The sequence below is a fragment of the Solea solea genome, chromosome 12 (genome assembly GCF_958295425.1).
Source record: "Solea solea chromosome 12, fSolSol10.1, whole genome shotgun sequence".
Taxonomy (NCBI): Eukaryota; Metazoa; Chordata; class Actinopteri; order Pleuronectiformes; family Soleidae; genus Solea; species Solea solea.
In genome coordinates this window covers 15,046,532-15,073,996 of record NC_081145.1, presented here as the reverse complement: position 1 = coordinate 15,073,996, position 27,465 = coordinate 15,046,532, and the positions used below count along the sequence as shown (strand labels likewise).

General features: G+C 38.7%; 3 protein-coding genes across 6 annotated transcripts in view; all 3 read left to right on the top strand.

Moving 5' to 3' along the window:
- Positions 1–1,212: 1,212 nt before the first annotated feature.
- LOC131470466 (aldo-keto reductase family 1 member D1-like) lies at positions 1,213–4,948 on the top strand. The gene is made up of 9 exons (XM_058646307.1): positions 1,213–1,379; positions 1,600–1,767; positions 1,881–1,997; positions 2,270–2,347; positions 2,493–2,615; positions 3,039–3,148; positions 3,526–3,691; positions 3,792–3,874; positions 3,966–4,948. Exons 1-9 carry the CDS (start codon positions 1,287–1,289, stop codon positions 4,006–4,008), a joined length of 981 nt encoding a protein of 326 aa, XP_058502290.1. The 5' UTR covers positions 1,213–1,286; the 3' UTR covers positions 4,009–4,948.
- A 1,436-nt stretch (positions 4,949–6,384) lies between these two features.
- Positions 6,385–17,352, top strand: slc6a13 (solute carrier family 6 member 13). Its single transcript, XM_058646306.1, has 15 exons — positions 6,385–6,768; positions 9,601–9,801; positions 10,410–10,544; positions 11,172–11,312; positions 11,616–11,697; positions 11,955–12,087; positions 12,281–12,415; positions 12,782–12,885; positions 13,022–13,146; positions 13,559–13,671; positions 13,805–13,942; positions 14,323–14,425; positions 14,729–14,829; positions 15,014–15,184; positions 15,740–17,352. The coding sequence occupies exons 1-15, from the start codon at positions 6,762–6,764 to the stop codon at positions 15,902–15,904; spliced, it is 1,854 nt and encodes a 617-aa protein (XP_058502289.1). The 5' UTR covers positions 6,385–6,761; the 3' UTR covers positions 15,905–17,352.
- Positions 17,353–17,665: 313 nt separating this feature from the next.
- Positions 17,666–27,465, top strand: part of mon2 (MON2 homolog, regulator of endosome-to-Golgi trafficking) — a 29,538-nt gene continuing 19,738 nt past the window's right edge. For all 4 annotated transcript variants that reach the window (XM_058646305.1, XM_058646303.1, XM_058646304.1 and 1 more), the window contains exons 1-3: positions 17,666–18,148; positions 23,702–23,765; positions 24,823–24,950. In XM_058646305.1, the coding sequence (XP_058502288.1) occupies positions 18,041–18,148; positions 23,702–23,765; positions 24,823–24,950 (300 nt within the window). In that variant the 5' untranslated portion in view covers positions 17,666–18,040. The remainder of the gene's footprint in view (positions 18,149–23,701; positions 23,766–24,822; positions 24,951–27,465) is intronic.

Here is a 27,465-nt window from a genome sequence, read left to right as displayed (position 1 = left end):
GACACAATATAGCATACACTGCCGAGGAATGGTATGCATGGGTGCTGTCCCAACGGAAGCCTCTCCTAAAGCCCAGGCACATAAAAGCCTGCCTAGAGTTTGCCAGGGCCCATGCTGACAAAGATGAAGACTACTGGGACTCTGTACTTTGGAGTGATGAGACAAAGATAAATGTTTTTGGAACTGATGGCCTACAGTGTAACATGGTGGTGGCAGTGTCCTTATGTGGGGCTGCATGAGTGCTGCTGGTGTCTTGGAGCTGTGTTTCATTGATGGCATCATGAATTCACAGATGTTTTGCTCTATACTGAAAGAAAAGATGCTACCATCACTCCGTGCCTTTGGTCGTCGTCCACTTTTCCAACATGACAATGATCCTAAACACACATCTAAGGCCACTGTTGGATTTCTGAAGAAGAACAGGGTAAAAGTGATTCAGTGGCCAAGTATGTCTCCTGATCTGAACCCAATTGAACACCTATGGGGAATTCTGAAGAGTTGAGGATTACTCTCCATCCAGCATCCAGTCTCTAAAAGAGATAATTCTTGAATGGAAAAAGATTGATGTAGCAAAATGTTTCCAACTTGTTCATTCCATGCCTAGAAGACTTGGTGCTGTCATTAAAAATCATGGAGGCCAAACAAAGTACTAGATTTAGTAATTTTTGTTGTGGGGTGTACTCATTTTTGCATCGCCCTTATTTCAGTAAAACTGAAAAATGTGTAATCTAAGTTATGTTATTGACCATACTTTCATGTTATAAGTTTAACAGATGTTATATAAACTTATATATATATTCAACATTTTGAAAATAGTTTTTGTGTTCATTGAGATATTGTTTAAAATGTTACTTTTCAAAGGGGGTGTACTCATTTATGCTGAGCACTATATATATATATATATATATATATATATATATATATATATATATATATATATATATATATATATGCGTGTTTGTTCTGGTTTTTGTTTTTTTTAGATCAGAGAAAAGATAAATGTTTCTTATTATAAATCTATCAGTCTTATTGTCAAGTTTTGCATTTCATATTCTAATCTAACAACAAAAAGGTGTATTCAACCAGGTTGGTTGAATACACAACCAACCTGCCTAACCAGTTGTTACTGAGCGCAGCTTGTCACATTAAAGAGAGGAGACGTGAATGCTTTCACAGAGAAGCTACTATCAGGATTGCATGGGAGGTTTACACATAAGGTTCAAGGTTCACTGTCCTGCTCTGCATTATCTGTTGAGCAAGCTCGAGAACAGTTCACTTTGTTCGCGATGAGTCTGACTGTGAAGAGCCACAGTGTCTGCCTCAGTGATGGAAACCACATTCCACTGCTGGGACTGGGCACATATGGAGACCCTCGAACGGTGAGAAATACACAGAATAATATCCGTGTTTCTAGAATTTAACTTAATTTGTCATGTACTGAATAATGCAAGAGGGCTCGTGCGTGGTTTAGGCACATGAGCTGTTATTGCTTGCAGTGACTGGATCAACCTTGACCTTTTTATCATTTGCACAAACTGCAGCATAACTAAATCCAAACATGGTCAAGTAATGTTTCAATTTTCTCTGGGTTTTCTAAAGACACCCAAAGGCACCCCGCTTGAGTGTGTCAAGCATGCCATAGATGTGGGTTACAGGCACTTTGATGGGGCGCTGGTCTATTTCAATGAGCATGAAGTGGGTCAAGCCATTCGAGAGAAGATTGCTGATGGAACCGTTCGAAGAGAGGACATTTTCTACTGTGGGAAGGTAATACTGCTCTGGTATTTGGGATTCAGGATTCCTCAGTGATATGTCTGAATGACTGAGAACACTCAAGTGTGTGTTGTGTATTACTTTAAAGTCTGTATTGTCTTCCTCAGCTCTGGAATACCTTCCACCCTCCGGAGTTGGTGAGACCGGCCTTGGAAAGGACACTGGAAACCCTAAAATTAGACTATGTGGATCTCTACGTCATTGAGCTTCCAATGGCCTTCAAGGTTTCTGGATAGCACTCAGCAGTTATCTTATCAGTCCTATTTGAGTCTGAAAGTCATCATTACATGGAATGACTGTTTGGTTTGGGAATAATGTGTTGGGTTTAAAACAAGACAGTCAGAGTTTTGCTAATTTTGTGGTTTTGTTGTCATTGTTTATATTTGCTTTAAATATAATATTTGCTATATGAGCTGGAAAATCATAGAGAATTATGTGAGAGCCAAATGTATTTCACCATTGCTGTAATACTTTTTAATTACTGCTTAAATTTTAGCCTGGAGACGAGTTTTATCCAAAAGACAAAGATGGAAAACACATCTACCACCACACAGACCTTTGTGCAACATGGGAGGTGAGTTCTAATGAGAACACAGTGTACAATGCTGCAAATGCTCATCCCTTCTTTGGCTATAATGTCTGCATGCCTTCAGTGATCTGATGTACTGCACATGTTGTTTTTAAAATAACAAACATGATCTATCATTGGCTTTTAAAAGGCATTAGAGGCTTGCAAGGATGCTGGACTTGTGAAATCTCTCGGAGTCTCCAACTTCAACCGCAGACAGCTGGAGCTGCTGCTGAATAAACCTGGTCTCAAACACAGACCTGTATCAAACCAGGTGAGTGTACCTTTTCCACTGACTTTGCCATGTACTGTATGCAGTGTGGTGGTTTATTGCAGTATACTGCGGTTTCATGCTTTCCATTTAACGTTTAATGTTAAAGAAATCATTTGACATGTTGGCAGTAAATCTGTCAGCTACAGTCTCAGCCTAATCGGTCCTTGGTTTATATGTTAATATATTTATTACTCATTTCATTGGCTTGGTTAAATGTCGACTGGACATTATGTACTGTGGCTCTGTATATTTAAAGTTAAACAACAGAAACCGATGATACTCATTGTTCATTAGATTGTTTACTCGCCATTTCTCTTGAAATGCACTTCTTCAGTGAAGAGTGCTCATGTAATATCACACCACTTTAAGCCATTTTCCTTGAAAATGATGCATTGTCTTATTTCACGCTGTACCTTTTTATAGGTTGAGTGCAATCCATATTTCACACAACCCAAGCTTCTGGAGTACTGCCGTCAAAATGACATCGTGATTGTTGGCTATTGCCCAATTGGCTCCTCCAGAGATGCCTCGTGGTATGTAGCCGCTTCAGGCCTCAGGAAATATGCAATATTCCAGTGTCAGAGTGATATTTGCAAAAGAGACTTGCTCATAGCTATTATTTAGCAATGCTTGGTTTACTCAGGAACTGGAACTGTGCTGAAGGCACAGGACAGGAACTGCATGCACAGGGATGGAAATGTGTTCGTTTGTTAGGCTTAAGGGTGAATGATTCCGGACATAACATAAAACTAGCATTTATACACTTTTACATGTATGTGGAGATCATTGAGCAATGTCCAAAGTTATACAGTGTGTGCATTATTGTTACAAACATTCAGTGTAAGGATGGGGTGCTAAAAACATTATTAAAGTCTGAGATCATGGGCTTTGTCTTCTTTCTCTGGATTAGGGTGAATTTGAAATGTCCTCCCATGTTGGAGGATGAGCTGCTTGTTTCCATTGGGAAAAACTACAACAAGAGTAGCGCTCAGGTGGCTTTGCGCTTCAACGTCCAGAGAGGAGTTGTCGTGATCCCTAAAAGCTTCAATCCAGAGAGGATCAAACACAACCTCCAGGTGGCTTTCCCAAACTATTTTGTTTCCTTTTCTTTATATGCAACTACTTAATAGCAGTCACAGATATATGATTTTAATGAAACCGTACATTTTTACGCAGATATTTGATTTTTCACTCACGGAAGACGAAATGAAAGCCATTGAGGGACTGAACAAAAATGTTCGTTTTGTGGAGCTGCTGATGTAAGTATGTGGTAAAGTTCAAACTCGGTGAACATTATCTGCTGCCATAAAAGTCAGCCTTCATAATCACACCTTTTTTGTTGTGATGCAGGTGGAGTGACCATCCGGAATACCCTTTTCATGATGAATACTGAAGTCGTCCATGGTTTCTCTGCTTTTTGGGCAAATAATTACAACAAAACCCGGACTCTGAATGTGTTTCAATGTTGTTTTGTTCTGGTACTTTTTCACACTAAACACTAGAGGGCTCCAGTTCAAAGGGAATCCATCCAGCAATGATTGTCGATGCTTTTGTCCTCATGAGGGTCCACTGGAGCAAATCCCAGCTGACACAGGGTGAAAGGTGGCGTACAAACACACACAAAAAAAGGAAAAAATCATTACAATTCTAGGATTTCTAGGAACGTACTTTTAATGTGAAATGAATTGGATTGTGCTGTTTATATTTACCTTTCACAATCAAACAGACACATTAGTTTGTGTCTCACATGAAGCTTTTGTAACACTAAACACTGATTGCTGCTGGAAGTTTCATCTGAAATAAATGTGCTAAAAGTTTCACATTATCTGAATGTGCAGTGGCAGATTTGCTCTCGGCAGTTCTACTGTTGTTAATTTGTTTGGTTGACCGAAGTCCTGTATCATGTGCAGTAAATCAGCTGTGTTTGAACTACAACTCGTGGAGCAGCAATGAGGTTATGCATGTCCACGTGTCCACAAAATATACACTTTTAAGGGGAATGGAAAGGATTCACTGGCGAGGAGTTTCGCAAAACTATAGAATAGCTCTCATTGTGAGCTGTAGCTGAAAATGAATACATGGGAAATGTTTAACTATAATAAATCCTTAATAACAATAATAAAAAGGTCAGTCAAACAAAAGGATAAACCAGAGAGAAGAAAGCTTAAAGGCTACTATACCTGAGATTGTAAAATGTATGAACCAGACAACCAAAGACGTGTAGCAATTAACCAAATTAAAGTGACAGTATAGGTTTATTGAGAACACTTGCCTGAGCATCTTGTTTGTTTAAAGAGGATACACTGCAAAAAAATAAAATGATTGAAACCATTGTTAAGTTTGTTAACTATTGTCTTTTTTTGCATTGCATATACATTTGGTCAGATCCAATAGTTATCACAGTGTTGACATATTGTGTAATCTGTGTGTACTCACCTACTACCCACTTTAAACATCATGGCCTTAGCAGAAATGGTCCACCACAACATGAAAGTACGAGCTGGATCCAGCATTGTCCCAATATCATTTTGTTTTTGTTGGTTCAAACTTGTAGTTAAAACACCTACTTCTTCCATTAATCTCAGCTAAACTAATGTTGTGATGCAGCCTCTTGGATCCATGTGATCTAATATTAATTATTAATTAAGTCTACACATGGAGGTCTGCAGGCGGTCTGATCTGTTGTGGACAAAATTTAAGATTTTGTCCACAACAGATCAATTTTGTGGACAAAATTTAAGATTTTGTCCACATGTAATTTTTAATTTAATAAGCACATTTGAGTTTAATCTGAAGAGGCACGGGCCCTCGAAAACAAACTCCAATCTGAGCAGTGACCCGTGACTGTAAAGTCAAAGAACCACAGGAAACTCTGGAGAGAATTAAGACATAAAAGATTGTGGATGAGCTCCCTGCAGGTCGCAATAATCTGGTTGTAGAGCTTTAGTCTCCTGGAGGGCACAGAGGCCTGTGTCAGGATGGTAGCTAAACCATGAAGCGCTGATTGGGAACTTGTTTTTGAGTATTTGTAACAACCAAGCAACTGCTTTTGGACCAGCTGAGGACGAGATGTTTTTGTTTATTTTGGCATCCAAGAGAGGGATCTGTTGTTCTGTTGTAACATTACATTTGTTAGCAGGAGCAATAATCATGCAGATATTAACCAAGGTATTTGGATTTGCAGAAGGTTTTATGTTTGGTCCTGCAAATGCTCAGTGTCACAGCAGCAACATAACTGCAGTCAGGCGCACAGCTATACAAAACGAATGTTTCCGTGTCTTGAATTAGAATCCAATCTGAGGTTGGGGTTGGGGGGGGGGGGGATTAGAGACTTCACCCTGAAGGATCTCAGAAAGGAAAAGCAGATACACTTCATCCCTTCCCCAATCCCCACGTCCATAAAGGCCCTCAGGATTGTGACCTTCGTATAAATGCCTTGAACCGGGCCACTTTGCACCCCTGTGGTGGAAAATTGTTCTGAATAGACGAATGAGTGTGTGAGGGAAGAATCTGGTTGAAGGCATAAAGGCTCTCTTCCTGAAGTTGAATTCAGGATGCAAAAGCAATGTTTTCATTCAAATTGATCAGAAAAAAAAAGTTTATTGGATGCTCTTATATTGAATGTAATTATGCACAAGTTTATGAACCATTAATTTTTACATATTTTTAATAACCTTTTTTATATCCAAATTCAGTATTATTTAATATGGTTACAAACCAGTGAAATACAATAAATAATAGGACATGTACATACTCTACAATTTCCAACTAAATATAAATGTGAGCAGGCTCTCCTCAATACTTACTGGGTGTCCTCTGGAAAGAAAGGCCCTGGGAGAATGTGTGTGTCAAAAGGTTACGCAATCGGCCCCACCAGACAGCACAGACCTCTAGTGTGCTGTGGAGAGTGTGTGTGTGTGTGTGTGTGTGTTGGTGTGTGGGGGTATCTGAATGGAGCTGGATGGGGTGGGTGGTGAGTGGTTGGGGGGTTAGAGAAGAGCAAAGCAGAGAGAAAAACTCATTGCAGGCTTCACTTAAGTTTTCACTTCCTCAGATCTCCGCCCCTCCATGTAGTGAAACCTGGCATAGCAGCAGGCCTGTATTTGGTGGCCCGCATTCTTCCAGGAACGGTCTTTGCACACCATTATGAAAGGTGAGTACCTGTTTATTGAAGATCAAGTGTTAAGATTATTATTATTTTTTTTTGATTTTTTTAAAGCTCAACTGTTTAAAATCCTTTTTGGCAACCAAACTGTGTGTTTTATGTGGCTAATGAAAGGCTTGCAGTACAAAAGAACACAGCTAATTAACATGCTCTAGTGCAAAGATTGTGCATCTAGAATGCTAAATTTCATTTTTCCAGGACTTGGTGGTTACATTCGGCAGATCTTAGAGCAGCATGGTGCACGCTACTCATGCTGTAATTACAAAAATGACTTAACGCAATGAATGAATTATAATTTTTTTTTAAAAAACACCTGATTTTTCATTTATAATTCACAATCTTCCACCAGACCATTCTAAATATGTACTGTGTACAAATAAGCATGTGATGCGGATGTCCTTACCCTTAGTGATCCAGTTAGAGACAGTATTAGTGTCCAATAAGCTGCAGAGCAACATCATGGATGTGTAACTCTGAGCTGCACATGTTTATTATTGCCATTGTCACTGAGATGCCATGATGATCCACACGACCGAGTCCATTATTCCCGTCAATTGGTTTTTGTTCTTATTGTATGTTGATATTATGAAGAAGACAGAGAACCATGCAAACGTCCCACAGGCAGCCACTGTGTGCCTGAGTGTGTTTTCTTCTCACGTGTCCTCGATTTCACAATGTGGACTCTACTACTCTCAAGTTGGGTACTAACACTAATCATGTCCAAACGAACTACTGATATAGGAAACACTAACACAACAGACTGAGGAAAGCTGTTATCAGATTTATAAACAACGTGACAATTTGTACGTAATATGCTTGTCAAACATGCACAAATCCATAACTTTGCCACTTTGGTTTACTTTTGCTGTAATCATCAACCTTGAGTATAACCACAAATGGCAACCAGAAGAAGAAAAAGAAGCAAAAAAAGAAGAAGAAGCTGATTATCTCACAATTTGAAAGACTGCCAAAGTTAACTTGAGCACAGTGGAGTAGTTGCGGCTAAAAGCCAGAGTTGTTTTTACTCCAGGAGTTGGTGGTCAGAACAAAAGATAACTTTTCATTATGATTACTCTCTAAAACCATGTCCAAATGTGGCATATTTACATTTCAGATTATTCCAACAAGCAATGTCTAGCCCATATTTTGACAGTGATCGTGCGTTTCTGGCAGGTCTCATTGTTGGTAATTCAACACAAAACACAAGGCGGACACTCGCCAGAAATGCAGTCAGATCTTCTCAGACAATTAGAAACATAATTTAGACTTTTGCTGAACTTTTGCCGAACTCTTCCTGAAGTGCACGGGTTCAGTCACTCCACCGTGAGGTTGCCAGACAACCATTAAAACCCCCAGAATGGTGGTTTTTGTTGTCTTTGCTGATCCCTAAGCTCGTCTAATGCGGAGCACTACAGACATGACCAACATGCTTATTTCCTAAAATGTTGAATTATTCATTTTAGGACCTAAGGTCAATAAGGAGTTAAACATTACAGAAACTGCACTTCATGTCCAGCCAGTCCTTCATATGGTCAGATGCACATGCATAAGTTAATTTTGTCAGTTTGTGAGGTTTGAGCTGTGTCCAGGGATAATGCTCGACTTTACCAGGATAAGTTTGGTCTCTGTCTTGGCTAATTTTCTCTGTTATTCCTCTCTTCTGATGTTCTATGAGAACTATTTAACCTCAATTTCCCCGGTATTAAAGCTCACCTATTTAAAGTTGGGCTTTTAGCTTTCTCCACAGCATCCACAAACTAGAAAAAAGAAATGTGGTTATAAGTGGAATCTGGTTGCAAGACCAGCACAGTAGAAAGGGGGTCCTTTGCTTTTTTTTTGCAACAAACCTTCATTCCCACCAAGTACCTTTTTCGAAAACAAAGGGCACTATGTTTATATCGAGCTGCTTTTGGCTTCTAAAATAGATTGGACCTCCATCACCTTGCGTGAACTAGAGCTAAACTAAATTAAAAGCAGACTGCTCCATTAGTCACATTAGACCAAATCACACAACGTGTAACATGGGTTTCTGTAAAGGTGCGGTAAAAGAGCGGAGTGACAGGAGTCGGCACAGTCAGTGAGCCAACTGTTTCTTCCACAGAGAGAGATTCTCTCAGTCAGCTTTGATCCACACACAAAGTCTGGCTGAGGGCTTGACTGACATGTGATGTAGTCAGACGACCACAGGCTAGGTCTCACCACACGTTTGCCACACGGAAGAAAAACAAGTGATTTGCATTTCTCTTTGAGAACTAGCCAAGGTCCTGAATTGTTTTCATCCACCTCCTGATCTGAAGCACTTTGCAACATTCAATCTTCTACCGCGATCCTTTCACTTACCATGGTGTTATTTGGGGCATTTTTTCACAATTAAAATAAACACACTTTGCATAAATCTAGCATGTTCAGAGTGTGAGTGTCCCTGTAGGTGTACAAATGTAAAAAAGCTCTCTATTCTTAAAGTTGCCATGACATGTGCCGAATCCTAGTATTATACTGCTCGTGTTCAACCAACAAGTGCTCTTTTCATAATGCTACCATAACCTGACGGTGGGTGCCTGATGCCTGGTGCTGAAGGCAGCAATTAGGAGTTATCAGAGCTGTGTCTGATATGGTCAATTTCATAGTAAGAGTTGCTATTGGCAATGTGATGTCCGCCGTTGGAACAAGCAACTATCTCCTTGACTTTGTGAGTATTCCACAATACCTGGTTCAACCAGAAGCAAGAACTCCACACAGAGCTCGTCCTCGATTGTTGAAGTGCTATTGCAAAACCTGTCAATTTAGTTTTTAATTTTATGCTCTAACCCTTTTTCACAGACGAAAGGGTGAGCCCAGTGAAGGTGGAAGCCTCCAATGGGCACAGCAGGCCCCTGGACGTTGTACCCAGTACGGAGGAGAAGATGACTGACCGGGGTCAGTGGGGCAACAAGGTTGAGTTTGTTCTGTCAGTGGCTGGAGAAATTATAGGCCTGGGAAATGTCTGGCGTTTTCCCTACCTTTGTTACAAGAACGGAGGAGGTGAGTGCAGGATTTATTTATTTTAGGTTTGTTATCTTGTTTCCTGCTTGACACAAAAGGTTCAAGAGTTTCAGAGTGCGGTCTTGCATGTTAAACATCAGGGTGTGGCAGCGAGTAGAAAGGAGTACTTAGTTCAAACCCATGGTGATGGGTTAATGTGTAATCTATTCTGAGGAGATCTATTGCTTTAAGCGCAATCCTTTATCAAGGCTTAGTTTCCCACAGTGCCAACGCACCCCCATCATAGGAGTTAGGTTTAAAAACAGCTTTTTAAAAAAAATGGGTGTTCATTTTTTGATCCCCACCTAAATCTAACCATCTCTTCCTTAGGCCACAGCCTATATCCCCAGAAATCAGGATCATTCTTTTACTTTTTGAATGATGTTGTTCACTATCAGACAGACAATCAGAAAAATGTCTCCATTTGGTCAGGTTTACTAAAATAAAGGAACATGAATAACATTAGTAACATGAATAACATGAAAACCAGCAAACATAAAATCCTAGATTATGTTTGATGCTCAATGGAAGGTAAAATATTATTTGGTTCATGGGATGATTATATTAGATGTGTTTGATTTGTTCTATTTAATCTGTGTTTATGTTAGGTGCCTTCTTTATCCCGTACCTCATCTTCTTGTTTGCTTGTGGGATCCCGGTTTTCTTCCTGGAGACGGCTCTGGGTCAGTACACCACTGAGGGTGGAATCACCTCCTGGAGGAAGATGTGCCCTTTGCTTGAAGGTGAAAATCTCAGGTTAAGGTTGGTGAGGATCAAACTGACCAACCTTTATTTTCTGTCCATTGTTTTGATAATGTAGAAATATAATGATTGCTCACAGAAAAAAAAAATAAAAAAGGGTTGCTGTTCACGAGGTAGGATACAGAGTGTGTGTTTGTGTGCATCCTATTACAGATGAGGAAGGCTGATGCCTAATGGATGGACACCAATTTCTTTTTTGAGAATTTTGCAAATTATAATTTTGCCTAAATGTAGTTTACATTATAGTTCACATCAAAAACTAGTAGAAGCACCGTAAGAAACACCAAAGTTCAATCATACTTCTATTTCTGTGGTGAATGTGACTGTCGGTGAGCTCTTGTCACTGACTCAATGCAATTTTCGGTGAGTTGCTTTGGAAAAACTAAGATTAAGTTATTGTTGAATATTCCTCATCACGTGGCTCACAAATAAAACTCTACACCTCTATCTCAAAAGTTAGTAATGTCCAGTTCAAACAGGCTTTTTAAGCTCTTTGTTGCATAGCCCCCACCTAAAATCCCCTTTTTTGTTTTGCCAACAGTGAGCAATAAGGACTGCTTTTTAATGACCCAGTAAATGTCTTAATCCTGAGGTTTTTTCTGTTGCAGGAGTGGGCTATGCCACCCAGGTGATTGTTGCTCTGCTGAACATCTACTACGTCATTGTGCTAGCGTGGGCCATCTTCTACCTGTCTCACTCCTTCACGTGGGACCTGCCCTGGGCCTCTTGCAACAACTCCTGGAACACTGGTACAATATACGTGTAACCATACACAGATATGTCACATATGGGAACTAATAACAGAGCCCATTGCTGGTGTTCATTCATAGACTCACAATGTCAAATTTCCGTGTGGCTTGTTGATTTTTTTATTTTCTGGTTTTCCCCTCAGAATTCTATTAATTAACTTTCTTTAGCGAGTGAGTGCTCCATTGCACCTCCGCCTCAGTGTTGGCATTGTTGCACTAGTCTGTGTGTAACTTGGAAACCTCAGCGCAAGCTTGGATTTCTTCACAGGATTGAATGTCTTTTTTGTCTTTCCTTCATTCAAGATTCCTGTATGGTATTTCAGAAGGGGAATAGCTCCATCAATCACCATGAGAACGCCACCTCTCCTGTCATTGAGTTCTGGGAGTAAGTGCCTTTTTGTCTGCCATGTCCCCAAATGGCCTAATGTGCCAGTGAGTTCACCAAATATTCATCTCACCAAACCAAGACCAAAATGTGTAGCTGTTTATTTTTTTCTACTGGTTTAAAGGTTTTAAACCTACATAGTCTTTTGAATTTTACAGACCCTTTGCTTTTAAACTCCTGAAGAAAGTTGTGAACATAAATACACCGAATGTACCCCATTGACTGTTTTATTTGTTGTGTGTGTGCGTGTGACCCAGACGCAGAGTTCTAAGAATTTCCTCAGGTATTGATCACATTGGTTCTCTGAACTGGGACCTGGTGCTTTGTCTGGCCATTGCCTGGGTCATCTGCTATTTCTGCATTTGGAAGGGAGTCAAGTCCACTGGCAAGGTAAAAACCTGTCCTCCCGTCATGGCATTCACTTCCTCCATTCAAGACCTGCTGTATTATTAATGACATATTTCAAATTATTGTCAAACAAAGATGTTTTTAAGCGGTTTTAGTAGTAGGACTGTAGTTGATAAATATTTGCTGTTTATTAACTTTTATTATTTTCCCAGCTCAACTAACTGTTTTTCTGCAGGTGGTTTACTTCACAGCCACCTTTCCATATATTATGCTAATAGTCCTGCTGATCAGAGGGGTGACACTGCCAGGAGCCTCCATAGGAATCCACTTCTACCTTTACCCTGACCTGGGACGGCTGGCTGACCCACAGGTACTGCAGGCTTGATATCTTTTGACACACTGGAGCACGTCTGGACCTATGGCCTGTTACTGTTTTTGAATCTGCTTTGCTACAAGAAACAGGAACCACCAAACTGCCAACCTACATATTGAAAATGATACATTTTTAATGTAAATGTGTCTTTGATTGCCCCTCCACATTTTAATCTTACACCAAAACAGGTTTAGAAAGATAAGAAAGACCAATATGACCAAAGACCAAAAGGCCAAAGTAGATGAAGACCAATAAAGGCCACTTGTTAACTTGTTATCTATATATGAAAAAGCCCTGACAATGAAGTTATTGGAAAAGGTGGGTTTTACTGCAATATGTTAAATCTAAACTTTGTCAACTAAGGTTTGGATGGACGCTGGAACTCAAATCTTCTTCTCCTATGCCATCTGCCTGGGCTGCCTCACTGCCTTGGGAAGCTACAACAAATACAACAACAACTGCTACAGGTGTGGACCAAAACATAATGCAGTGAAAACAACAGTCCTGTTGTGTGTTATTTAGTGCTTCTATGTGTGTAATTCATTTGTGGATATGCATGTGAGGTTTCGATTCATTATAGCCTCCTCTCTGTTTTGTTTCCAGGGATTGTCTGTGCCTTTGTTTCCTGAACAGTGGCACTAGTTTTATCGCAGGCTTCGCCATCTTCTCCATTCTTGGCTTCATGTCTTATGAGCAAAATGTACCCATCTCAGAAGTGGCTGAATCTGGTTGGTGCTTTTTTTTTTTTTAATGACAGCTATCATACCTCTACTTCTGTTTCCTCTTATTTACTCTGTTGAAAAAGTAATTATGATTTTGCTTTTTCAAAATAAGCCTGTCAAAAACAAATAACGGGTTGTGCCTAGAAATTATTGGATCAAGAACAAGGTTCAACACTGATGCAAATATTCAAATATTCTACTATCTACTCACAGTAACTTTGTTCCAGCTGACATTGCACAATTACACACTTTTTTTTTTTGTAGTTTTATTCTTGCAATATTTATTTATTAATTTTAATATTGGTCCAATGGTCCTGAAAAAAGATATTTTGACAAAGGATGCTTCTAATTTAAAACTGCAAACTCTACCCCCGGATACGAGTAAAGTGAATTGACATTTGAACTCTGTCTAACCCAGGTCCAGGTTTAGCCTTCATAGCATACCCTCGAGCTGTGTCCATGATGCCTTTCTCCCCACTGTGGGCCGTCTTCTTCTTCATTATGATTGTCTTTCTGGGACTGGACAGTCAAGTGAGACCATTATATGCACCTCTACACAATCACACGCTCAGAGACAACATAGATAAATACTACATACAGTGCAAATGTCACTTTAATTGAAAAAGGCGACAAAATATATCATATGTGTTTCTTTCATGGTCAGTTTGTGTGTGTGGAGAGCCTGGTCACAGCCATGGTGGACATGTATCCCTCCACCTTCCGCCGTAAAAACCGTAGGGAGCTCTTCATCCTGGCAGTGGCGGTGGTGTCCTTCCTCTTGGGACTCATTATGCTGACAGAGGTTAGTGTCAGCATAACTTACCAACTTCTTTGTGTTTCATATCATAGACTTTACATGCGTAAACATTAACAAAGGCAAATTAACTGGCTGTGTAAATAGGAAAATAAAGGTTGAACTGCAATGAAACTTTTCCTTTTTGCTTTGCTGTGAAATAGCAGTCTACCAAAATGACCACTTTGGTGAAACTGCACACTTAGCACAGCTTTACTTCCTCATGTCCAGTGAATCGTCTTTGTGATCAGAGTTGCCCTTTGCAAAATAATCTAAAGAAGAAGAAAATATGGATCAGTGACTGTCACTGTAAACATCGTTTTAGCTTTTACTTTTGTTTGATTGTATGCAGTTTTTTATTTTTGAAAGTTATCTGTTTTTTCCCACAGGGAGGAATGTATGTCTTCCAGCTCTTTGACTACTATGCAGCTAGTGGGATGTGCCTGCTCTTTGTGGCTGTTTTTGAGACTGTTTGCATTGCTTGGATTTATGGTGAGTGTGTAATCCAGGCTATTCAGGAACCCCTGAAGGGGGTGTAACAAAGGCCTCAGTCTTACTTGGCACCACTCTTCATTGTCAAACACTGCTCTCTCAATCAGCCCATTAAACATTTTAGTTTCCCTTTTGGTGTTTTTGCCTCTGCAAAATTCTTCATATGCAAATACATTACTTGGCCAGATATCACAATGACCTTTTAAGGTTATGAGCAGTCATTTGTTTCATGAATGAAGACTATTTATGTGATGCTTTTCTTTAGATTCCTCATGTGTTTCAATCATCCCTTCCTGACTACAGGTGCTGACCGTTTCTATGACAACATAGAGGACATGATTGGCTATCGGCCCAGCCCTGTTATCAAGTACTGCTGGCTCTTCTTCACCCCTGCAACTTGCTTTGTGGGTTTGACATGGTCCTCCACAGGTTTCTTAAAAGAAGAGCAGCCTCTAGTGTCCATTGTAGAAAATACATTTTAATATTCAAGTGAACACAAATAATGCATTTTCCTATTTATATGAATTATGTTGCACACATTTTTGTATTGCATTTCACAGTAACATCAATAACGGTTTCTGTTTTCAGGGAACCTTTTTCTTCGCTTTGATCAAGTACTCACCTCTCAAGTACAATAATGAATACATATACCCATGGTGGGGTGATGGAATAGGCTGGCTGCTGGCCCTGTCGTCTATGATGTGTATCCCGTTTTGGGTGGCAGTGAAACTATACACCACCCCTGGAACACTGAGAGAGGTACCATTTATCAAAATCATCCTATGTAGGGCAAAATCTTGGCTCTCTTTCAAGATTTTTTCAACTTGTTTTCTGGAGCAGTTCACTTCTTAACGTAAACCAGAGCCAATTCCTCTTTCACCGTCAGTATAAAAAAAGCAGGCAGTTGTCAAATCTATGATAACCCCATGTACACTACCTGCTCAATGCACAATGGCAGACACATTTCCTGAATGTAGCTGACCAGCACTGTTTCAACCAGTGCTTAAATCAAAGGTCAGTAACAGGACACCAAATTAAAGCTGTTGTTGCCAGTATATCATCTTTATAAGGTCTTAATATGTCAGTGTTTCTGCACATCTCATTTGAGTGCCGCAGCAACAATTTATAAATGATGAAAGAGTCATTAAAGTCTATATATTGCTGTTATTTATTCTTTTGATAACAAACATGATGTAGCCCTGTTAATCCAGTGGTTATGATGTTCTCCACACTGTATAATCTCAAAATCCAAGATAAGATTGTGGCTGATGTCTGTTAGACATAATATGTCTGTTTCCGTCACTGTGTTCACAGCGTTTTGTTCTTCTGACCACGCCATCCTCTGATTTACCAAAGACCAAGAAGGAGCAAGAAAAGCTGCTTGCTGTCTTTACAGCGGATGGTGAAAACCTCCATCAGAAGGCAGCTCCTACTAAGGACGGTTATTTACCTGTTGATGAAAAAGAGTCCAATTGTTAAAGACCTAACGGGTTTAAATCACAGCCTCTAGGGTTTGGGAGTCAAAGGTCACTTCTCAGTTTCGATACTCTGTCTGAACTTTTCTCTGTTCTCTCTGCACAACAAAGTGTAGAGCAAGTGCAGGGAACATGCAGACAAAGTGATGAAACATGCACAGAGGCAGGCCACACCTGTAACTGCTAATCTGCTGCTAGAGTCTTTGCCTTTGTATGCTTCCTAGTGTGTTGGCATCACAATTCTTACTTAATTATTTACACTATACATTCTTTTGTTTTGTGTTGCCTATAATCTAATTTGCCAGTGGCAGAGTCTCATGTACATTAGAAAGATGTGACCATTGTTGTTATACAGTGGCTCAGGATTTACATTTGATCATGTCTGCTTTCTGAGGAAGCTTTGTTATGGACATCTCTAATGTTCACTTACTCTGACGTGACAGTTCATTTACTTGGCTTTAAAGGAACTTTAAAAGCTGTCTGCTACAGATGGAGCATAAAAGGTTATTTGTATACAATTTATGGATGTTTACATGCACCTCTGTACAGCTATCTTGCAGCTCTTTTACTGCATAGTGGTGAATTGTCATGTCAAAATCTACAATATCCCAACTAACAGTACAAACACACTAATAAACAATTATTGAGAATGTAAGAATTTTAAGTGTACACTGAGAGGTTCTGAATCATTGATTTTATGTAGGTATTTCATAACATTTCTGTGGTCTTTTTCTTTTTATTAGTATTTGTGTGAGCCCTGTAGATAGATGGATATTTTTAAATGCTTTTTGTGATGCTTCTGAATGTTGTCATAATTTACTGTTGTTTCGGTTTTGTCAAATGGACGGGGATGGCTGAAATGTTTGAAGGTATTCATTTCAAATTGAACATCTCTGTTGTCTTCTCGTTTGTTGTAAATTAACTCCAACCTTAGTTTCTTTAGCCGTAATGCTACAATTAGTATGTTGTAATTGTATGCTGATAGCAATTACTTTCTTTCCTGTAACTCTTATGTTCTATAAATGTTTTGTAATGGTTTGTGTCTAACCAATGTTAACTACAGTCCACCTACAGTACACAAAGTATTTGACAGAAATCAAAATGATCTGATGTCTGAATCCCAAAGATATAATTTTGGATTGTCACTTAAATTTCAGTTTCTATTTAGTGTTCTGCTTGTTTGCTGAATTCATGAAGCACATTTTTCTCTATATGGAAAAATCTACAGGCTTGTACATTCCTGCAGTTTTGCCAGAATCTGAATGTTTTTTGTTTTGTTTTTTACATCAGGTTTCTATTATCTATTCAGTAAATTCTATGACTAATATGAATTGGCTTTATGAATTCTGGCAAATATTGAATTTGGTTTTGAAGTTTTATTTCACAATCAATTATTGAATGAAGTAATAAAAGCAGGGTCATTTAAATATATATATACATATACATATATTGTTAAAATACAAGATATTTGATTAAAGGTAGCCAACTAATACAAAAGAACTCCAATTTACCTGCTTTAAACTGTTTTGCAATTGTTTTTCGCTACTATCTTTGCTGCTCTTCATGTTTAGATAGATAGATAGATAGATAGATAGATAGATAGATAGATAGATAGATAGATAGATAGATAGATAGACAGACAGACAGACTCCAATATGAATGTGCAAATTAACTCGTGGTTAAATATCAACCTTAGGCTTTGACAGCAGGGGTCGCTGTAGTCATTATTTTGAACTGTTTACGGAAGTCCTAGTGACGTGTCACTGTCCGCCGAAGCATTGTGGGAAGGGAAGTGGAGCTGCTGACGGCAGCTGATGGCTGACTGCTCATTTTGACAGATATCTTTGATTAGTGAGCAATTTTATTGAAGAATAACTCAGAGAAACGATGCTGTTCCATGACGCCGATGTTGACGGGCATTGAAGGAGGAGAACATATGCCGGTGTCATCGCGGCTCTGCTGCGCCCAAAGCAGAGAGGCTGGATACGACTGTGTCAATGGACCGCGGCGTTTTTATTTTATTTTCCAAGGCAGGCGAATAAAGTAGCAACGGATCATATCCCCGCTGTGGATGGGCGGCGGGAACGACTCTTTATCGTTTAAAGTTTCCTGAGGTTTTCCGTCGAAGCTGCCGTTGAAGATGTCGACCAGCAGCCCCGAGGCGGTGAAGAAATTGCTGGAGAACATGCAGACGGACCTGCGGTCTCTGTCCATGGAGTGCAAGAAGAAATTCCCTCCAGTCAAAGAGGTTAGCCGGCTAGTTAGCTTAACTCAGCCGTTACCCTGGTGTCACACAGCTGCTCTGAAATCGTCTGTTTCTGTCGTAATGCTTGGTGTTTTGCATATTAGTCAATTTGGACCTGTTTGTACACTCGTCGCTAGGCCTCTGCTCTGGTGTAGGACGTGGACACTGAGTTGTCCTCTTAATGAACGGGTGTATTAAAAGTTGTGTCGACGACAGCGCCTTCTCACCTACAAGGCTTCCCTGTGACACAGTGTACAGTTAATTGTTCTTTAACTAGCATTACATAATAGCTAGATTTATTATATTACACACATCAGTCTGTTGAAAATGACTTTGATGTACAGTAATTTAAAGGGTCTGTGTCAAAGTTTCCATCAACAAAATGTCGCCATTAGAAACTAGAAATTGCTATTTTTGAGAGGCCATAATTTAATATGCAAATTCATGTTTATTTTCTAATTTATATCATTAAACCCTCAGAGTTGGACCTGGATAATGCGTCTTTATAACTTAATAAATTATGGAGTTCATACTTACTTTTGAATAGCAGTAGCTTGAGTCTTTTATAGCAAACCAGTTTCATTTCCCAGTTTTCACACAACTTTTCTCACAGAATAATTGGCTCAGACTCAGCTCTGCAAATGTTGTAAATATTTACTGTTTCTTTGCCTACGTGTCTGTATATAAGACCTCAGTCAAATTTTCATTTAATAGTTCACTTGTTAATATTGTGGAAAATCTCCCCAAGCTACCGCCACAATTGTCAACTTGGTTATTTGTGAGAAAAACAAACCATTGAAGTTTAATACTGTGGCAGTATTGCTTTAAATTTTCAAAACAGAATTCAAATAAGTGATTGCAGAAATGTACTATATTTGTAAAGAAAATAGTTTGTCCAGTATCTCTTGTCGCAATTTAATTTTGCAGTTATGCCTTTGTTGTTGACGCGGCCATTTCATACCGAGTCACTAACAGTGTTAGTTTTGAGTTTAATTTGAGTTTACTGGAGTCACCTACTGTTTATGGTTACTGACTGGTTTCACTGTGCAGCAGTGTTGGTGACATCGTTGCTTAGTGAGTTCAGAGAAGACAATGGTATAAGGGGACGTCAGGACTTTTGACTACATAATATGCGTATGTGCTATGTTTGAGTCACACAAAGAAGACAGACTGGGTAAAGAGTTAATTTGCATATGTTATATTTTCTTTTACCATTCAGTTGACTGCTGTAAGATAAATAGTGCTGCTTTCCCTAATTGTGTGTCTACTTTTCACAGTTTTCTTGTCAATAAATTGCATAAAGTGACCAAAGTTATATAATTTACGTGACGCCATCTCGGTCAGGGTTTCTTTAACTTAATTCCCTGTAATTCCCTGGTATAACCAGCTTACTGTTTGCTTGCAAGTGATCACACGGGTCTCAAGATCAAGAGTTCTACTATATATGGGATTTGTTCTTGTGGAAATATGCATCAGTTGTCTCAGTGGGAAGCTGCATATCAGGCTATTCCAGCAGAGTTTGTTTTACCCCAGGTATCCCCTCTGTTAAAGACAACATTGAAGTACGAAGGAAAATAATAAGTTCCTTTCTGGAACTTTTCTGGAATTCAATCACTTTCACTAACTTTGGTGTGCAATATTTCAAAATGAAGTGTATGGCAGACTCACAGGGCCACCAAAAAGCTTACAGCTGGTCTAATGTCAGAAGACCTTTTGCTGCCCCTTGCCTAAGGCCCTTATGAAGCATCTCCTTCAAATATTGATTTATCATCACTCAGGTTTCCTGGCCTTAACAAGCCTTTTACCCTCGGGGATCACAGCAGTGCAGAGAGCCACTTTGATGTCTGTCACCACAACCTGAGCTCATGAGTTGAAATCGTTGTGATTAGAACAACCTTTTCCAATAAAGTATTTTAGCTGCAATGTTGCCACGACAAACAAGCTGAGGACTCGCAGCCATTCTTGAATTTCTTTGAAATTAATCGTCAACTATTTTGATATTATTTTTATAATTATTTTGATAATGCTTCTTAAGTGTAAATATTATGACTATGCCTATTGTTAAAAAAAAAAGGAGCCCTGTCTTCATTTCCAAGTTCTTCTCCAATAGTGATTGTGTTTTCCATGGAAAATAAAGGGCAACAAAGAATCTCATTGTATCATAACTTCACACTCAGAATCTCCTTATCATTTAGTAGCAGTCAGTGAAACCATCAGGGCATTTCTGTTTGCAGTGTGGCTGTTGCTTTTGCCAAGTTGGGGAAAAAACATCAGGCATCTGTTCGCTCTGTGGATTAGTCAGTTGCTGTCAACTGGCTGTAATGTACAGTGAAATATAATGACTGCCTATCTGACGAAAACCTGCAGAATCAATCAAAGTACAATGACTAACATTTTCACAGCTTACTTGACTCATCTCGTTTGTTAGAAAAGTAATTTAGGGCTATTAAGAGACAAAACAACAAGCAATGTGTAGCATGAAAGCTCCCAGTCTTTTTTTTCTCATAGTGTGCTAAGTCAATTCCAAGAACTGCTGAATTTAGAGAGTCTCACAATGATTCTGAGGAAGTCGTTGTGTGATGGGCTTCACTAATGTTGATTTGCAAAGAAATGAGTTGACATCCACACATGGTTCAGTTCTGCTTTGAGCATCTCCAGTCTGGAGAAGAAGTGAATCTGTTGAGCACTTCCTGATAACATCCTGGGGGGCTCTCGATCTCCTAAATGCTCAGTACAGTTTTATTATCCCGTCGATGCTTTTTTTAATATATATAAATATATATATAAACATACGCACAAGAATTTGAAGGGGGCTTGAAATACTATTTATAACATTTATGAGAACATGTCTTTCTCAACACTGCCTTTGGAAACCAGGCTGCTGAATCTTTCACTTAACTAGAGTGACATCTGAAAACCGGCTGTTCCTCGAACAGCATAGGAGCCATAAGATAATGTATTTCCCATTAATGAAACATTAACAAAGACATTAAATCTTACATAGACTGTCAGAAAATGTAAATGTTTGTACTTTTACTAGATAAATTACTTTTATTTTGACAGTCAAATAAAACTAAATCAGAATTTATATCACCATTGCAAAGTCAGAGAAAGCATTTCCCAGGCTTTTATATGGAAGCATAATTTAAATATATTTTGTTCTAGACTTTGAAGTTCAGGCACTTGGCTTTTCATTTGTCCTTCAGTATATTCCTGTCATAACCCGTGGGAGTATCAGAAGTAGTCACTGTGGGGTTGTAGTTGTAGTTATTAAAGAGCTCTCTATGTTCCCATCATTGCCCTGCAATGAACTCTGTCTCTGTGTGGGGATTGGGAACAGTGCAGAGGAGAGAGCCTTGCATTTTTTCCCCAAGATTATCTTTTTAAGGAGCTGTATGGTACTAGGCCAGTTCACTGTGTGTAAGACAGCCGAAGGCACGGACCAGTGATTGTTGCAGTTGCTTGTTACCATGGGATTCAGCAGGTTATGAATGGTTGACTTCCACAAGCTGACTGATATGTTCTAGTGAAAAATAAGGCTGGGCAATATGGCTTTTAGTAATATCTCAATATGTGTAGGGTATATCCAGATATATGAGATATATCAGGATATAAAGCTACACATAGGTTGTTTCTCTGGGCTCATGAAAAGTTTTCTTTTGAGATGTTTGCGCTTCTCAACTCGAAAATAAAATATCTAATGTTTACAATCTGATCTGTATTACCTTTAATGTCTTTGGCTTTTAATGTTAAATGAAGGACGTTTACATGTGCTAGAAACGATGAAATTGTCTATAAAGATGGTAATATTTTGCTATGACACAAATAATTAGGGTTTAAATTAAAGAAGTGACTTTTTTAAATATAATTTTGTCGATTACATGCATTTTTTGAATCAATGTAATCTAAGTCTATTTATCAAATTAATTCAATGTAATAATGATGATAATTATTAATGCAACAGCCTTTAAAACCATCATGATATAATGATATCCAAGATGATATCTTGCCTCATGTCACAGTATAGATATAATAATAAGGATATATTGCTGAGCCCTAGTAAAAAATTACTATCAGTTTGGTGGCCAATATTTCAGCTACTTTCATTTCAAGGGCAAATGCAGTTTTTCTTCCTATTAGGCTATTAATATTTTCATCTTGTAGTGAATGTGGTTGAAAGGCTGTGGTTGTTGCTGACTGGAAATTGTCATAGTGGTAATGGTTACTTTGTATTAGAGTTGAGATTCCACTAATGTATACAGTAAATACACTAAGATGACACAGTGGCTGCATTACCAAAACACGGCCTGAAGTTGTTTGCTTGTTTGGGCAGATTAGCTAGAAATGTACCTGATTTTGCGACGACATGCTGTATTTGCAGAATTTTCCCCAGAATAAAATTGTAAATAGATTAAGTTTTGCGAGGAAGTCATATCTTCCATTTCTTAACCCCAAATTGCTCCAGGCGGCTGTACCAGCAGTGTGTGAATGGGTATGAAAGATGCGTGATAGAAAAAGTATGAATGTCTAAATACAGACATCATTTATACTTTGGTGATAAACTTCACATGAAAGATTAGATTTTTCTGATGTGATGTGTCAATCACGTAATCATGAATAATGATTAATTACCTTGAGATTATTCCAGTTCACTGTGCTTCATCAGATTAGATGCCAGGAAAAATGCTTATCAAGAGATCAGTCTTGCAGGTGTGGTCTCAAGTAGGGGTGGGCAATATGGGCAAAATATTATATCTCAAAGTAAGATTTAGATTGTCTGAGTTATATCTCATTAATTGTTTCTTACAGATTATATCAATGGACACAAGAATTACAGTGTAGAAACTCTGGATAAACATTCAGATGCTCTGCTGTAAGGTAAATGAAGTGAAGCTTGCAAACGACTAACCTTTGAGGCAGGGTGGATGCTCGCGAGAGGTCATGTGATCATGCAGGCCCACTAGTGGTCATGTGACACTGAATCACGCTCAATGCGTCTTTCATCGGTTTCTGTTAAGTAATTCAAATACTCCGTTATGTCAGTTTGTACATCTTTAAAACAACATCCATGATATTATCTTAAAAAACAGCTTTTTTACACAATTGGAGTCAGAATAGAAGACTGTTTTGGAGTCGTGATGGTGAGGAACTCTGGGAAGAGAGGGGGAGGTTGAAGACCCCTGACAGGCTTGCAGAGATTGTTGTAGGACGATAAGAACATCTTATATTTTGACTGGCAAATACTCTGTTTCTGTCACATAAACTGACTCACATTTTAGTCTGTCTCCTTATCATCCCCTCCCCCGCCCCCCTCTCTTGACAGTCCTCCTTCCCCCTTTCCATTTCTCACTTTTTACTAGCACATTCCTCTCAAGTTGAAGAGCAATTTCTAGCAGATTTACCATCCCTGTTTCTGTCCTGTTTCCCTTGTGGCCATGTATTACCATAAACTGTCTACCACCATGAGCATAGTGGCGCTACACCAGTGTACCACCTTTTGTTACATGTCACATCCAGTGTTAACCTAAAGGTCTCCTCTGTCTCTCCCTCTCTCAGGCTGCAGAGTCTGGTATTGTGAAGATTAAGACCATCGCAGCCAGGAATACAGACATACTGGCAGGTAAGTGTGGAAGGTGGTGACGTGTTGCATATCTGTGTGCCAATTTTTCACTTCTTCAGTCTAAATTGAAATTGATGAATCACCCTCAATATTGTACATTCGGTGTACAGTGAGTTTTAGTAGGTCAAATGATAATAAAGTGTCATTTGATCACATGATTGACACACAAGAGAGCCCTTGTATTCAAATGTTTTTCAATTAATCTCTGGAGCCACATGTGACCATATAAATTATTTCAGTAACAATGCAATGTTAATGGTTGCACTGTTGGAGGAAAAGGACATACGCATAATTAAATGTATGGATGAGCCCTGTTTGAGAGCAAATTGCCTTGATTGGTTTAATCTTTCTGGCTGGATTTAAGTATTTTCTGAATTCACTACAAAGCAATTTCACATGACCGGTCTCTTGTCACTTGAATAATAGGATTTTTTGTCCATTCTTGATAAACAAACTCCTGCTTTTTGTGGCATTTGCAGAGTTGACGCATTGTCGACATTTCCTGAATTCTATTAACGACTATCCAGCTCCATCTGCTCCACTGTAACTGTATTGCAATTCACTGCTGAGTTCAATTCTGTCTTTGTGTCCAGAAAGGGAAATTGCTAGTTCTTACAGCAGACAGAGACAGAGATTGTTCAGACTAGTTCTGCATATCTAAATAATTTAGTAAATCAAATCCATCGCAATGAATGTGAATGTGTTACGGGTAGTTGGATCCAATTCACTGGGTTCTAAGTCAACTCAGTATGTATGAGCTCACACTCATGATATTGTGAATAACCACTTTCTTTCCTCAATTCCTTATTTCAGAGCATTTTATCCTTTTGTTTTCCATCATGTTCTCAGAAAAGCTTTTGAACTTGAGTTCTGAGAATGACGCATTGTGTTTTGCACACACGTTTTTTAATTTCTTTTTCTATTTTATTTCAATGACATGACAATGTTTTCCCATCGCACACAGAAATTACATTTTCTTTATCTCCCAAACATATCCATATCAGATATCCAGGTTTATATGACATTTAACCTTATCTGTGTCCTTTTTTTCCTGCAGCTCTGAAAGAGAACAGCTCAGAGGTTGTACAGCCTTTTCTGATGGGCTGTGGCACCAAAGAGCCTAAGATCACCCAGCTGTGTCTGGCTGCCATCCAGAGACTCATGTCCCATGAGGTGGTATCTGAGGTGAGGACGGGGAGCTCATATGGTGTTAGAAATACATGCATATTTATACAGTTCTTCAAGAGCTCGGGGTTGTACGTGCGTGCAAGAAATAGAAATTGAGCTCACTCTAGACCACATAATACAAGAGGGTGCTAAAAGAAAAACACTGACATGGCGTAGTGCTATTGGAAATGTAAAAGACTTAAGATTTAATTGATGATGTTCTTAATCCTAAAACAAAATATGTGGTGAGTGTAAATATCACTATTTGTGTAACCTGTTGATTATAATCTTTAAGAAAACTAAGTCAATACCTGTGTCCTTGGTGCACTGTTTTTCCAATGTAGTCGTTAAGAAAACAAATTTCTCGTTTGTGGCTCTCTGGTGGATTGAGCTGTCAGAGCTGAAAAGTCCTTCACTCTCATTAAGAACTGTGAATACTCGCATACTTATCGAGCATCTTAGGGCTGCAAAAATAATCAATTATGGATCGATTTTTAAATAAATAGTCAACTATTTTGATAATCAATTGATCGGTTTGTCTCTTTTATTTTATAATAACAACAAGAGGAAACGTTGATTAATATTTTCTTAACATGTACCTGACATTTTTGACCGAAGAACATAATTGATTAATATAGAAAGCAACTGACAGATTAAGTTTCTATAGCATTTACTTCAGTGCACTTTATGTGATCTCTTACAGTTTCATATTTAACAGATTTATCTGTTAGGTTGTACTTATTTCAAGGTCTTCTACCCATTAACACAAATCAGAAGGGCAATCGTGCAGATACATGTTCTTTATTCCAGTTATATTCAACTTAATCTATAGTAAAGGTTGTCAGAGTTAATGCTTAAAGGGCTGCTTTTTTTTAAAAAAAACAACAACTTTTAATGCTGCTGTTCCTGCCATTTGCATATTGATGGTGACCTGAGTGTTTCTTGAGATATTTTACATTCAGTTCACACATACTTGCAAATCCAAGATGGCCTACCACCTCAGGCTGATTCATTTAGGTCAAGTCAAGTCAACTCTGTGTCTATGGCACATTTAAAAACAACCAGGGTTGACCAAAGTGCCTTACAAAACACGGTCAGTCACGATAAAAAAAGTAAAAGGGTAAAATAGTAAAGTGGTAAAAAACATCAAATCTAGTAAGATTTGTGTTATCATCCCGAAGTGAAGGCCAGAGACAAAAGGTGGTGGGTCTCTAAAAGTGATTTAACATGTTCAATAGCGGGGGTGCATTTAATTTGAAACTGCTCCATAGCTTGGGGGCAGCTATAGAAAAGGCCTGATTGCCATGGGTTTTTAATGGAGTTTCTAACTAGAGAGACGGTGCCAGTCCATTAAAAGCTATAAAACCCAACGTCAAAATTCTAAAACGAACAAGAAGCCAGTGCAGGGATTTCAGGTGTGATGTGGTCCCTTTTCTTATTACCAGTCAGACGCGATCTGCAACATTCTGAAAAAGCTGCAGGCATTGACTCGATGACTGGTCTAAGCCCACATACAAAGAATTGCAGTAATTCAATACAAGAATCAATGCAACTCATCAATACCCAATCAGGCAAAGTAAATATTAGAATGGTAATTTATTTTTGTCACTGGTGGCTGCCTCCTGTCATCCTTACCTACCCGTTCTATCTGTAACGGTTTTTGTCCATCTTGTAGTCATTTAGAGCTTCATGAGGTCGACTGCAGAGTTTCTGTACTCCACAAATTTATTGGCCAACAAAAAAGTGTCATTAGGATCCGCCAGTAGTTTCATGCTATCTGTTCAGTGGCAGTTTAACAGTCCTGAAGGACGAGATAATAAGGTATTCTTGCCCTTCAAATAACCCAGTTGGAAATAGACCTGCGATTGTGTGTATAAACAAAAAGGTCAGCTCTGATCCCTATGACATTACAGTAATAGTTGAACAATGTTCAGAAAATATGTGTTTGAGAAGCTGCTACCAGCTGTTTTTAAGCATTCTAAATGAATGTTTAACAGAGTTGTTTATGTTAATTGTCAGCTAATAGTTTTACATTTTACACCTTTATAAACTGACTATGGTAGTTGTATGTTGATGTTATTTGAGAGGTTGGCTGTTGGTTGCAATGTTTTGCTTTTCTTTGAGTAAATGTTCTGTAATTGTCACACCCAATATTTACCTAGAGCCTATTTTATAACACAGATGCATTTGAAGTTTTTTCCTTTCTACTCCTCTGTTACCTCATGAGCAACACTGAACTACAGGTTTTTAAAGCCACCTAAGCTTTTCAACTAGGGTCACAAGACCATACCACTTAGTATTACTACTGGTTGATAGTTGTCCTTTTGCATGTGTTCAAATTTGTTTTGAAAAAATAAACATGTCAAATTACAGAACTGAGAACAATGACAACACCAGTAGAGAAGTTTGTAGAAATGCTAGGTAATGTTTTTCAACACATTGTTTTATAAATATAGCTGAAAATAATATCTAATTTATTTTTTTTATTAAATAAAGATTCCTTCTCAGAGTCCAGTCTGTCAGAGACGAGTTG